The sequence below is a fragment of the Chelmon rostratus genome, chromosome 1 (assembly GCF_017976325.1).
Source record: "Chelmon rostratus isolate fCheRos1 chromosome 1, fCheRos1.pri, whole genome shotgun sequence".
In the NCBI taxonomy this organism is placed as follows: Eukaryota; Metazoa; Chordata; class Actinopteri; order Chaetodontiformes; family Chaetodontidae; genus Chelmon; species Chelmon rostratus.
Genome location: NC_055658.1, coordinates 31,087,990 through 31,102,094, shown reverse-complemented (window position 1 = coordinate 31,102,094; position 14,105 = coordinate 31,087,990). Strand labels below are relative to the sequence as shown.

The window sequence follows — 14,105 nt, the reverse complement described above, 5'->3', positions numbered from 1 at the left end:
ATTTGACGCACCAACAGGGTATCACATACTTCTAACAATAGAGGAAAAACAAAGAGCGTGACTTTATTTGCCTTCGTGTTTGGCACATTTTCAGGCATTCACTCCACCTATGTGAGTCATGTGAGGGGATTCTCTGTTTGTAACAATGGCGCACCCGCCAGCCCTGACAGCCCTCAGCCCAGCTTCTGGTGGTCCCTGGCTGCCCTCACTGGACCCACACCTTAGCAACCAGGATGCCTGTTTCCTACTTCCCTAACAGCCAAAGCGGAGCACTTTTACCTAAACCAACAGGCTGTGACATCACAGCTGGAGGAGTGTGAGTCACTGTGCTTCCATGAGTGAGAAACACCAGATATGAGCCACATTTGGAGGAAACCTCAGGAAGAGTGATTGTAAGAGAGGTCCCCCCCTTCCACGGATGGCCGGCTGCTCTTTGGAAACCACCGTCCCCTGCAGCTCTTCCAGAAGTCTTGTCCCTCTCCGTCTGCTCTTGCTTCTCATTTCCCGGGACTCGTGTTGGATTTTGATGTTGAACCTTTAGCTGTATATATCAGCATGTTAACATTGTTATTATGAGCGTGTTAGCATGCTGGTTTTAGCATTTAGCTCAAAGCGCCACAGTGCACACACACTTTAGTGCCATGCACTCACTTCTCTCTTAAGGAACAATCTTTAGGTTTTAATAACATTTCACAAGTTTCTCTAAGATTTTTAAATATCTTTCAGTGATTTCATACTGATTTCTTGAATAGTAAATTGCACACTATATACTGAATGCAGGTATTCAACAGATATATGTATACCTGTATATTTGTAGGCGGTATTGACACCGAGAAAAAAACTATACCTTCCTGTACTTTGTGCAAAAAGTAGGTGAATAGAGATGAAGATGTGCAACATGAGCTCCATAAAAACTGTCAGTCTGCACATATCTGGCCTGGATGTGACAACTGGGCAGGGGTCCTGGGCTACTTCCTGTGAGTCACAGATGTGCTCAGTATGTTTGAAAAAACAACATACCTCAACCCAAACTACTACAGGAAGTGGGACAGAGCGAGGAGGAGGAGGAGCGACATGTATGTTCAAGAATCAAGAATCCTTTATTATCATTGAGCTTGTCAACGAAATTTGCATTGCAACCCCCCGTGTAGATAATAAGTAACATAAGAAAGATAATAAATTAAAGTAAACATAAGGGAATAAAATAAACTGACATGCAGTAAAAATATGCGGAAATGCAATAAAAAAGAAAATATACCAGAAATAAAATATACTAAAACAATAAAACAATAAAATATACAAACAACAGCTGACAATTAGGTAGCGTGTGTGTACTTAAATGTTAAGTACACAGAAGGTGCAGGTGGAGGTGTAAAAGTGTGCTGTGGTTCATAGTTCTCACAGTCTCTCACTGCAGTGGGGGGCTGCTGGGGGTGATAGCTCTGACAGCTCTGGGGAAGAAGCTGTCCCTCAGTCTGTTGGTGGTGGTGCGGATGTTCCTGTACCGCCACAGACAAACAGTCTGTGGCCCGGATGGCTGGGGTCCGTGGCGATGGTGGATCCTGACCCGGCCTTCATATATAGAGTCTAGGTCAGGGAGGGGGCGGCCCACGATGCCCTGTGCAGTTTTAACCACCAATTGTTTCCTCTCCTGTGCTGTGCAGCTGCCATACCACACTGTCACACTGAGGCAGAAGATGCTTTCAATTGTGGCCTTGTAGAAGCTGACGAGCAACCAAGAGGAGAGTCCTTGTAGTGCCTTCTTCACCAGGCGGGAGGTGTTCATGGACCAGGAGAGATCAGATGTGATGTGGAGGCCCAGGGACCTGATGTTGTCCACACTCTCCACCACTTCTCCGTCCATGAGGAGGGGGGCGTGATCCGTCTTTCTGGACCTCCTGAAATCCACAGTGACCTCCTTGGTCTTCCCTGTGTTCAGCACCAGGTTGTTGGCTGAACACCACTGGGTGAGCTGGTGTATCTCCTCTCTGTAGTGGGTCTCGTTGTTATCTGAGAGCAAACTTCACGACTGTTTTGGGGGGGTGGATGGCAGCACAGTCGTGAGTAAACATGGTGAAGAGGGCGGGGCTGAGCACACAACCCTGTGACGTGCCCGTGCTGAGGACCAGAGGGGATGATGTTGTGTTCCCTGTTCTCACCACCTGCGGCCTGTTGGTGAGAAAGTCTCTGATCCAGTGGCACAGAGACGCAGGCAGACACACCTTGTGGCGCTTCAGCTGCTGCAGCAGGTGGGTCAGGGCTGTGTGCAGGGTGATGGAGACAGCATCCCATGTGGACCGAATCCCTCTGTGGGCGAACTGAAGTCTGTCTAGGTCCGAAGGGGTGAAGCCTCTGATGTACCTGAGGATAATCGGGGTCAGAGCAACAGATGTCGCGTATATATCTACTATGTTTGTTACAGCTTCCTGTTTTCCCAGTCTGTGTCTCTCTCCCTTGAGGCCACATCCCCTCTTCCCAGCCCCCTTCCACCCACCAGCTGCCCTCAGACTCTCCCAGTCACCTGACTCTCACTCTCACCTGCCCTGCTGTTTCCACTTGTTTCACAGGTGTTTTCACCTAGAACCAACCTGTTCCCACTTCTCCCCTCTGGTGGGCGCCACAGAGCTCTGTACGCCAAAACAACCAGATAATAAAGCAGTGTCTCCCCGCCGTCCATCGCCGCTGTGAGCAGTTAAATCAGTGAACACTGTCAATGTCTACACATCTGAAAGGTTCAGTCGGGATTTTTTAAACATTGATGGTTTTGTTTGTAATTTATAGCAACATTTTTCACGGCTGTAAGCACCAAAAATCAAATTCAATCCATCTCCTTCTCTTCTTTGACACAGAATCCTCAAGCTGAGCTACACTGAACTGTCAGTGCAGTTCAAAGTTCTTCTTCTTTTTTACTTTTTACAGGTTGATCAGCTTTGATTTACAGGCTTTACAGTCAGTCTTACATCAGTCTTTTCAGGGAAAAACAAACAGTGTTGTCACAGCAACATTAAATCTTACTACAACATCAAAGTAGAAATACCCAGTAGACAGCTAGTGTTGCACAGCCATTGCATCAGGTGAGTGAAAAGTGACTTGTCATGGATGTTGAGTCACCTCTCTGCTCAGCTCTGTCAGTGATCTCATTCTGCAGCTAAATGCAGGCAGCAGGCTTTTATACTGACGGGGAGGAGACTGCCGCGACATTGCATCACCTCATTGACTTGACTGATGTTTGGCAAGAAATGTCCAGGAATGTCAGCTATGTGAGCGAGAGCGGTCATGGTCCACGAATGTCACTGTGCAGAAACTCACCACGTGTTTACGGTGAAAATAATTCAACACCTTTTTCCAGACCTCTGACTGCACAGCTGCCAAAAAACGGAGAAGAAAAGCTCTGAGTCCGTTGAAATGTTAAAATGCTAATCCGACCCACCTTTTGTTAAAGCTACTAAACTTCTGCCTCGTCTTCAGTCTTTTTTTTTGCCCTGGATTTTGCCTGTGAGGCAACTTAGGAGCTTCCCTGGCATCTTGGTGGTCAGTTTCAAGCCTAAGTGAAACGTGTAAACCGGGTGGGGTTCCTTCGTCTTGGTGGGGGGGCAGTGTAAAGGAAACTCTTCCACTGCTGATGACGATGTCGCTGGAAGTTGCTGCCTCAGCACATGCTGGTGTCTTTGGGGAGCAGGAGGACTGGAAATGTCTCCGCCTCTGGATATTTGACAAAAAGTCCCATGTTAGACAGCAAGAATCCAGAAGTAACCGCAGCCTGTTTGACTTGTGTTTGAAGCAGCAGCTGTTTCAGGCCTGCAGTGCAGGAAGAGACAGAGCGGACATGTTGCAGTTTACTGCTGCAGATGTTTCAGGTTGAGCTCAGTTGAACTACTTTATATACTGTTGGCTGGTTTAATCTACAGTGATGCATCATATTATTTAAGATCATCATATGTTTGTAGCCTGGCTGTCCTGTGAGAACCTCGTATCTCAGAAAAACAGCCTGTTTTCAGCTTTGTGACGATGCATTTTTCAGATGATCCAAGAGGCTTTTTAAACAGTTTATTTAGCAGGAGAATTTTCTCAACACATGCAGGAAACTTCATCCTTTAGTTCATCACAAACACTCAACAGCAACACATCTGGAGATACGTGGTTTTAACTGGACGTAAAGTATAATATTTTCAAGCTGAAAAGTTCAGAAAGATCAGAAGCGCAACTGATCAACAACTGATTGCCTTTTCTGATCAGGTGATGAGCTGATAGCTTGAATTTTATAGTGTGCAGTCTTGCATGTGTTCCTGGGAAAGCAGGCCGTCACGTCTTCTACAGCCATGAAGGTTGTGCTTATTTAGCTTTAAGCTAAATGCTAATGTCAGCATGCTAACATACTGATGCTCGGCAGCGATCCCACAGGTGTCCAGGAATTGTCTCTAAATGTCAACCTATGTGTGTGATCAGCAGTCAGTGGAGACCTTCAATATCTCTGACACATTTATTTTCAGCTCATTCAGCAGATGTTGAGGTATTTTATCCGGAGTCAGCAGCTGAGTTGGATTCGTCGTCTGGAGAATATGAATCTTTGACAATATTTCAGGTGCTGGGAATGAAAACAGGTTTTATCCTGTGCAGTGGACAGCCAGCGGTCTTGGTGCTGACCTGTTCATGTTGTGATGCTCCAAGTTTTAAAAGCCACTTTGAGTAGAGCTTGAAGGTTTCTGACTCTGGAGCCTCCCAACAGTAGTTTCGCCATAAGAGACGCTGTGGCGGAGGACCGAATGCATCATGGTGTCAGAAAATGAAAACCCAAATCCAATAACCCAAACCAGGATGACCAGAAACATAATGTACAACTGTTCCAGCTGAAAGGAAGAAACGGCTGTTCATGCCCACAGCTGTGAGGTGAACACGTAACTGTGGAAAACCCCTTCCAATCCCCGGCATCTACCTGCCGGCTTCCTTATCTGAAGGCGCTAAAAGACCCAAAATCTGGACAGGAAGTCAGCTCACCTGAAGCCGAAATTTCCAGGTCATCAGAGGGTGCCGGCTCCCCGCGGACATCAGCGTACCTCCAGTATGTTGTGACCTACAGAACCTACAGAACCCACAGAACCTACAGAACCCATGAAATTCATCCGCATGTGTGTGGAACAAGCAGACTTTACTTGTTTAACAGACATTGTTTGATAAGTTGACGTTCTTTGGTGCTTTGGTGTCATGTTTGTTTCTTACTCCCCTTTTGAATATTCAGAAGTTTTAACAGCCACGAGGAAGTGAAAGAGCCAAATCTGTGCATGACTAAGCTTCCCCCGGTGTCTAAACATAGGCTGCAGAGCACTTATATAGGCCAGGTTGACAAGAGGAGGAGATAGTTAGATTATGGCGCCGCTGCACAGCAGGATTGGCGGCCGCGTCTTCACGCCGTGTGAGCTGATCTGGCTAAGGGTCAAAGTGTGAGTGTTTTGGTTTCGTTTTTGCTGGATCTAAGGAAACAGGCGCACATGTATCCAGCAGAAGGAGGAGGTGCCATTACAGGAAGTGAGGACAATAGAGAGAGAAAAGTAACAGCAGCGATGGAAGAAAATAAAACGTCAGCATGTGATAAGTAAAGGAAACTGTAAATATGTTATCTATTATTTGTGGATACACTTCTAGACGGACAGGTAGATGATAAGAGGTGGAAAAAGCACTCTGATAATTCAAAGCACCACAGTGTAGAAATACTCTCTTACAAATATAGTCGGGATACAAGTATTTAAAAATACAAAGATTATCTTAAGAATACACAAGTACCAAAGGTAAAAATACTCATTATACAGGATAATATTTGAATTTTGACTATTTAATTAATGAATGCATCACTTTAATGTTGCAGCTGTTAAAATGGGGCTAACTGTTATTACCTTTTATCCTGATCCAGCTACGTCTCTCTCAGGTCTGGGATTTCCCGTCACTTCTTCACATTTGACCTGATTTCTCTGAATAACTGTAAAGAAATAAGTTTTCCTGCCTGCCGGCCTGCGCGCGGTGAGAGGCGGTCGCTACGCAACGTACGTGTTGCGCAGAGACTAGGCTCATTTTAAATCAATAAAATATGTTTTAATCACTGTTTTGTGTCACTTTATTGAATGCTTTAGTAGTAAACCATGTTCTAAGCGAGCTCACTCTGTATCATCCCTTACAGAACACAGTGTCATGTGATTATAGCAGTAACACTTTACTTTCACGCCTGTTATTTAGTATTTATGAGTGTTATATTAGTGATGACATTCTTGATGATATGACAAAATACACAGAGCATCACAAGTGGACTGAAATACAGTAACCAAGTAAAATGTACTTAGTTACTTCCCACCATTGTACACTATGAATCTATGTGTACAGTCCATGTAAATACTAGTATGTAAGTAGTACATGTTAAAGTTACTGTGATATTTATTCATTTCTTTTATTCCATCATTTTTTTATCTTGTATCTTGTTTTTAAAATCCTGTTAATGCATTTCTAACACTCTAAGTCAGCTGCAGGCCACAAGAGGTCAGAGGCCAAAGGGGCTGGGCACCACTGCCTTAATCTTCTCAGTGCGTTAAAACGTCATCATTTACGTCTTCCATGTAAAATCTTAAACTTTCAGGTTACTTGTAACTACAGCTGTCAGTTACACGGAGTGGAGTAAGATGTACAACATTTCCAGGATGCCCCCGTGTGGAGGTGCTCCAGGCTACAGTCCAGCTCAGGGCTGCAGCTCATGATTATTTATATTATAGATTCACTTGATGATCCTTTTCTTAATTCATATTTGGCTCAATAACATGGCCTTCATTAGGTGACCAACAGTCCCAAACCCAAAGATATTCAGTTCACTGTCAGAGAAGCAGCAAATAGTCCCATATGAGAAGCTGGAAACTGGATTTCTGGCACTTTTTCCTAAAGAAAAATGATTGGCCTGTGAACACCTCGGGATCATGAACTGCTCATACTTTAAATAAACTGAATATCTTTAATTCAGGCGCCGTACGATTCCATGCCCCACCTATTTTATTCTGCCGTTTTTATTTCGTTTTGGTCTGGAAAGCCACTCTTTGCTTGTGTACGGCTCTTTGAACCGCCTGTGTGTTTGAAATGTGCTCTGCAGATGAAGCTCTTCTTGCACAACAAATCAAGCCGAGAGCTGATCAGGTCAGAAGTAATCATAATAAAAAAACTTTATTTTAATGCTCCCTTCAGACACAAACTCTTTCCCACTTTACAAATGGACAAGCTGACTATTGTGCAAAATCCAAAACTGCAATAATTTGATGTGACTGCAAAGATTGCAATTTTCCAAATGTAATGGAGTAAAAGTACTATATTCCCTCTGAGGTGCTGTGGAGCAGAAGTACAAAGAGGCATGAAAAGAAAATCTCAAATTTGTACTTCAGTACAACTTCAGTAAATATACTCAAGTTATATTCCAGGCCCGAAAGATCTTGTTTACTTAAAGATTAGAGATTAAGAAGTAATTAGAGTACAGTAGTTTCATGTGTGCAGTCAGATCTCCGTGACGAGCGCCCCGCCCACCACAGAGGGGCGGGGCCACGCGCTCACGTCTCTCTGTGATTCAGTCGAAGGAAATAACGTTAGCGACTTTAAGGATTTTCCAGCAGGTTCCTTCATAAATGGATGCTGTATATATACCGGGTCCAATGGCGCTGCTGGTCTCAGTGTGGCCTATCCGGGTTCAGGATGACGTGGGTTCGGCTGCAAACGGTAACTGTGAAGCGCACTTTGACGCAAACTGGCTGTGAGCTGAGTCTCTTCACTGTTTCACACGTTTTCTCTCTGACTGTTCGCAGATCTTCCTCTGCTCGCTGCTCATCTCTAACAGCCACACTTCTTCCTCCTCCTCCTCTTCCTCCTCCTCTTCTGCTGATGCTGCCGGCAGCTCCAGGTGCATCAGCGCCGACGAGATGAGTGGTCGTGTTGACAAGTTTCAGAGGAGATACTGGGACAAGCTGAGGGTTTCTACAGACCTGCAGCCGCTGCGGGACGCCAGGACGTGCGCACAGACCGCCGCAGGAATGCCCGAAGACCTGAACAACCGCTCCCTGTCCCCGTGGAGGTACAGGTAGGCGACAAGTACGGAGACCGCGGGAGGACAAAAAGCGCAGTGGTTTCTCAACACAGTGCAGGAAGTACTCAGAACTTTTAGTAAAATTACTAATACTACAGTGGCAAGTACTCACATCTTTCCCTTACGTTTAAATAGCAATACTGCAATGGAGAAGGAAATACTCAGATATTCTAGCTATGTAAATGTAGCAATTCCACAGTGTAGTACTCTCCAGTGTGTAATACTTTGTTACTAGTAAAAGTCATGCATTCAAAAGTTTGCTCTGGTACAAAAGTATCAGCATCAACATATACTTACCTAAAGTGAAAGTACACATCATGCAGAATAGCCAAGAAGTACAATGATCAGTACTACTTCTACTCCTCTAAGTAGTACTACTACTACTTAGAGGAGTAGAAGTAGCAGAACATGTAAAAACTCATGTAAAGTACCTAAAAGTACAGCACTTGAGTAAATGTACTTGCCACTACATGCAATACTGTTTTTTCTACCAGCTGATTGCGAGTGACTGAGCTGTTAGTTAATTATAAACTCAGGCTGCTCTCATTAATTACTTATTAACCGATCGATTGTGATCACTCAGTGGATCCGCTGGATCAGACAGATCCTGAAACATTTCATTGAACATGTGGCTCGCTTGAGTTATATTTTATAAAACTTTATTAATTTCCTCTGATGTTCACAGAGGACGTCATGAGAGCCAGTCCTGTATGCGAGGTGTGTGGACCCTCCTGGACTGATGTTTCCTCATTAGTATGCACATATGTAAATCAGACTCTCAGACTTTACAGTCGCTGGTCTGCCCCCCCGGATTCCAGAGTCTTCGGTCCCCTGTGTGGATCCAAGTGGACTCTGTCGGGCCATCTCCTGGTTAACTCTGTGAAACTGTTGCAGTTTGCTAAAGTTTAGGAAACAAACTTCTTGTTTAGGTTTAGGAAAATATCTCGGTTTTGTTGAACGACTATGTTCCTGGTACGTACTCGACGTAACTTCAGAAAGTTAAAACAAGTCTACACGGACATTCGGTTTCACGCGCGACATGAACAGCAGTGAAAGTCCTGTGTTTGACCCATCCATCCATCCATCCATCCATCCATACACGGCGCTCATAAAAACTCAATTCTGATTGGTCAATCGCCAAATTCAGCGGCGTTTATTTCTTGAGAGACCGCCGGCTGCTCAGGTACTCCGTTGCCAGGGAAGCCATAGCAACAGTCACAGACTAAGCCTGAGTTCTCCTGCCTGCCGGCCTGCGCACAGTGAGAGGCGGTTGCTACGCAACGCACTCTGTTTACTTTCAGAGCCACTGCGCAGTGAGAGCGATGACATAGGAGATTAGGCTCATTTTAAATCAATAAAGTATGTTTTAATCACTATTTTATGTCACATTATTGAATGTTTTAGTAGTAAGTCGCGTTCTAAGCAGGATAATGTAGAGTGAGCAGGTTCCTATGGAGAAATAAACCCTGATAAGATTCACTCTACATTATCCCTCACTTATACTACGTCGCCTGACTTCCTCCTTTGCTCCCACCATAATCATTATGACCACTGGAGGTCGCCACCTAACAATAAACGTAACTATGGATCATTAATTTAATTTGCTTGGATGATTGATCGGCTGATTCTGGATCGGGTCAAAACCAGACGCTTGCACAGAAGAATTCATCTCTGCGTTTTGAGACGTAGCTGGTGAGCTAACTGCTAACACACTAGCTCCCAGTTTATCCTCCCTGACATGTTGTCCTCAGGGTCGATCATCGTAACATTCAATTACAGTTCATCAGTCATTCAAGAGCCACTGCCTGGGCTAGCTAGCTTAGTCAGCTAGCTTAGTCAGCTAGTTAGCCAAAGTGTTTTTATACAGCACATTTTATACACAGGAGACTGAAGGTGCTTTACACAATAAAGTTTTAAAGAAGAAGCAGGTCAGAGAGTACAGCAGCATAAAACCATAGAATAATAACCATAAAAATAGAACAACACAAACAAGTAGTTATAGTTGGTCCATATCTTAGATCTCCTGGCAGCTTGTGGGCAGACAGTCACTGAATGCATTCTGGTCCGACTCTGGGAACACCTGTTCCAGGTGATCAGGTCTGGGGGCTCACTGATTCGGGCCGGTGGCGTTTTATCCACGCCGCCGTTTTGTTCTGTCCTCCATGCAGCTTCATGTCCCACAGAGACGCTCCAGAAGCCCTCTGCCTGTCTCAGTTTGTTGACTTGCTCAGATTTGGTTGATTTGGTCATTTTCTCTTGATGTTTGTGCTTCTGCCACTTTCTAACTATTTGGTTTCTGTTCTATTCGTGTTTTTTGTTGATGTATCATCGGGTGTCTGCTTGGGGTGTTTTATTTTGAAAAGTGACCGGATTTCATGTCCTATGTCTGACTTTGAGCTGCTCAGTGCTGATTGACGTGGTGTCCGTTAAAAATAGACGAGGCCTGTATTTACTCACTGACTTCATGTGGCCGTTTGAATCGAGGTCATAGCGTTTATGACTTGGTTTTAAACAGCAGTTTTTTCAAAACACTTATTTGTACCACTGACTGCAAACCATCTGTCTTTGTGGAGCAGTTTATACTCCAAATAAACAAAACTGGATCGTGCAACACAGCTAATAAGCGACACCTGGCTTCCATAGGGTGGCAGTAGTTCAGTCCATAAGGTCTTGGCTTGGGGACCGGAGGGTGGCCGGTCTGAGTCCAGCATGGTAGTTGATATGGAGGTGGACTCGTAGCTGGAGAGGTACCAGTTCACCTTCGGGACACTGCTTAGGTGCCCTTGAGGTGTGAAGATGAATTTCCTCTTCTTCTTCTTCTTCTTCTTCTTTTTGGATTCTCTGGCTCTCCGTTCTCTCTGGTCAACACTGTCAAGGTGGCTTGAAATTGGAGCAGATTCACACGTCAGGGTTCACAAAACTCAATTTATTTTGCGTGTGTGTAAATCCAGTAATGCCAGTTCCACTGGAATGAACTGATTTGTGCTGTTTTAAATGGCGCTGATGCTGCGAACAGGCCTCCGTTATTCTCAGCTCAGTTTCAGATTGGATCTCTTCTCTCGGCTCAATTCACTTCTTTATCATCACAAATTGGAAATTTGTCTTACAGCACAAATCAGTGGATTAAGACAATATATTCAGCTATAAGAAACAATCCCAACAAAACCAAAGGTGTCAGATCCATTGTGATTTTTCCAGAGCTTCTTCACTGATCGCTTTGTGAGTCGCTGATGTCTGTTCTGTCCGATTGTCTCCTGTCAGCCTGCACGAAGACGTCGACAGGATCCCTCGTGAGATCGCCTTTGCCGAGTGTCTTTGCCAGGGCTGCATCATTAACCAGCGTGAAGAGCTGAGCTACAACTCTGTGCAGGTGTTTGCTTGGCTGATGGTCCTGAGGAGGACTCGGTGCCCACGTGACCCCGACAAATATGTGCTGAAAAGGGATTTTCTGAAAGTCCCCGTGGCCTGCACATGTGCTGTGCCCAGATATGCTAAATGATCAAAGATCTGAGCTTTATTTTGTTCTCTTTATTAACCAAGTTAACCAAAACAAAATAATCCTTCTCCAATCTTGTAGTGAAGTTTATCTGTTTCTTTGTGAATTCGTGTCATTAAGTCAGTTTTATGTTTGTGGAAAATGTCATTTTTTTAATTTATCCAGTATTTATACCTGCAAGTCTAATGACACTCCCACCAGCCTCACCTGCACTTTGTTTAAAATGTTACACATGTATCTGCTGGAGATCAACGTGCCGCTCCCATTGTGAGCATGTTTATGATAGCATTAGCATTTAGCTCAAAGCACGACTGTGCCTAAGTACAGCCTCACAGAGCTGCTAGCATGGCTGTAGCCAATTAGTCTAATTTAAACGTTTAAACAAAAATCACTGGACTTTGTTCAAATCATGAAGGTGTTGAAGGTAAATAACAAGAACAATAATCTGATGTTTGAATGAGCGTCTGCTTCAGATGACCTGACAAATTGTCTAATAGGTAACTAAATCATGCAAGGAGGACTGCAGCAAGTGATTACTTTCTTTATCGATTATCCTGTCAACTAGTTTTTAAAATGAATTTTCTTCATTTTTTAATTTATCCAGTCTATGAAATATTGCAAATACTTTATAAAGGTCTGAAAATGACCAAACTACAACAACAACATTTCCAGCAGCATTAACTGTCTGACCAACAGGCCAAAAATGTTTTTTAAACTGCCATCAATTAGTCTTCTAATTGATAATAATCTTACTGTATAATTTCAGCACAACCTAAAAACATCAACAAGGCTGTCACACACCACCAAATGCTCTTTGAAGTATTTATTTAGAGTAACAGTTTACACTGACTGATCAATGTGAAACTTAGTATTATAAATGTTCATTTTACGGCACAGAGGCGAGCAGCTAGAAATACACCCAAACATGTTCTTATCGTTGACTGAGGAGACCAGAGCCGTTCTCAGTCTGTACAGTCAATATGAAATATGAATGCAGTGGAGTAAAACAGTGAAGAAGCATAAAATGGCATAAAATGGAAATGCTGGAGTACAATACTTGAGTAAATGTACTTCATTAAACCAGAGCCTCTTAGCACCTCTGAAGATCAACAGCTACATTTATTAGGTAGACTTTATTAATCTCACATTGGAGAAATTTACTTATGTCTCATTTGTTGAAATGACCAAAAAAAAAGAGAAAAAATAGTGTAAGTGTAAAAACGGCTGTTTGACACTCCAACGATTGTCTTTACACTTTGACAGTCAGGCTAGCCACTTTCCAGTCTTTATGCTAAGCTAAGCTAACCGTATCTGTCGGCCCACAATTGACTGTCGAGCACGAGAGCGGCATCAGTCTTCTGAATCAGCGAGTTTCTGAAAATATCAAACTGCTCCTTTAAAATAGGACAGCGTTTAGGCACATGCACATTATGTGCAAGTCATACACAAGTTACAAAGCACACTGTGGTGAGTTACCGTGGTGAGTTACTGTGGTGAGTTACTCACTGTGGTGAGTTACTGTGGTGAGTCACTGTGGTGAGTTACTGTGGTGAGTTACCGTGGTGAGTTATTCACTGTGGTGAGTTACTGTGGTGAGTTACCGTGGTGAGTTACTCGCTATGGTGAGTTACCGTGGTGAGTTATTCACTGTGGTGAGTTACTGTGGTGAGTTACCGTGGTGAGTTACTGTGGTGAGTTACTCGCTATGGTGAGTTACTGTGGTGAGTCACTGTGGTGAGTTACTGTGGTGAGTTACCGTGGTGAGTTACTCACTGTGGTGAGTTACCGTGGTGAGTTACCGTGGTGAATTACCGTGGTGAGTTACCGTGGTGAATTACTGTGGTGAGTTACCGTGGTGAGTTACTGTGGTGAGTTACCGTGGTGAGTTACCGTGGTGAGTCACTGTGGTGAATTACTGTGGTGAGTTACCGTGGTGAGTTACTGTGGTGAGTTACTGTGGTGAGTTACCGTGGTGAATTACCGTGGTGAATTACCGTGGTGAATTACTGTGGTGAGTTACCGTGGTGAGTTACTGTGGTGAGTTACTGTGGTGAGTTACCGTGGTGAGTCACTGTGGTGAATTACTGTGGTGAGTTACTTTCAGGAACACTGTAAAACACAGTGGAAACACTGATTATTGATGTGAAGTAAGCCTCATTCAGCTTTTTATTGTCCTCACTGTGAGGTCTTTTTAAAATTATTTTCAGAGGTATTTTTTAATTGTGATCAAAGTGAACGTAGATTTGACTGCTGTGAAGGGACCAGTGAATGTCGGCCTCTGCTGGACGAAAGGTGTACAACACCTCTTTAGCTAGCCCGCTCTGACTTCCTGATGCAGGTGTGAAACTTTTGTGCTGTGCCTCTCTCTGATGCACTGATGCACTTAATTTAAAATGATGTATTTTACCTGGTTTTATGCATCCTATGTAATCTATTTTTTTTATTTAATTATTTTATTGTGGGGTTTTATGCATTTATTTTCATCTTTATTATCATTATCAAGTGGGTTAT

General features: G+C 43.8%; 1 protein-coding gene across 1 annotated transcript; it reads left to right on the top strand.

Annotated features, from left to right (window-relative positions):
* Positions 1-7,623: 7,623 nt before the first annotated feature.
* On the top strand, positions 7,624-13,049 carry LOC121609371 (interleukin-25-like). Its single transcript, XM_041940983.1, has 3 exons — positions 7,624-7,734; positions 7,821-8,092; positions 11,360-13,049. Exons 1-3 carry the CDS (start codon positions 7,648-7,650, stop codon positions 11,595-11,597), a joined length of 597 nt encoding a protein of 198 aa, XP_041796917.1. The 5' UTR covers positions 7,624-7,647; the 3' UTR covers positions 11,598-13,049.
* Positions 13,050-14,105: the final 1,056 nt, after the last annotated feature.

Excerpts from the sequence above, each read along its gene's own strand:
- LOC121609371 (XM_041940983.1), top strand. The coding sequence starts at position 7,648 with ATGCTGTATATATACCGGGTCCAATGGCGCTGCTGGTCTCAGTGTGGC. Across the intron at positions 7,735-7,820 it reads CGTGGGTTCGGCTGCAAACG|ATCTTCCTCTGCTCGCTGCT; the intron begins GTAACTGTGAAG and ends GACTGTTCGCAG. Across the intron at positions 8,093-11,359 it reads CTGTCCCCGTGGAGGTACAG|CCTGCACGAAGACGTCGACA; the intron begins GTAGGCGACAAG and ends GTCTCCTGTCAG.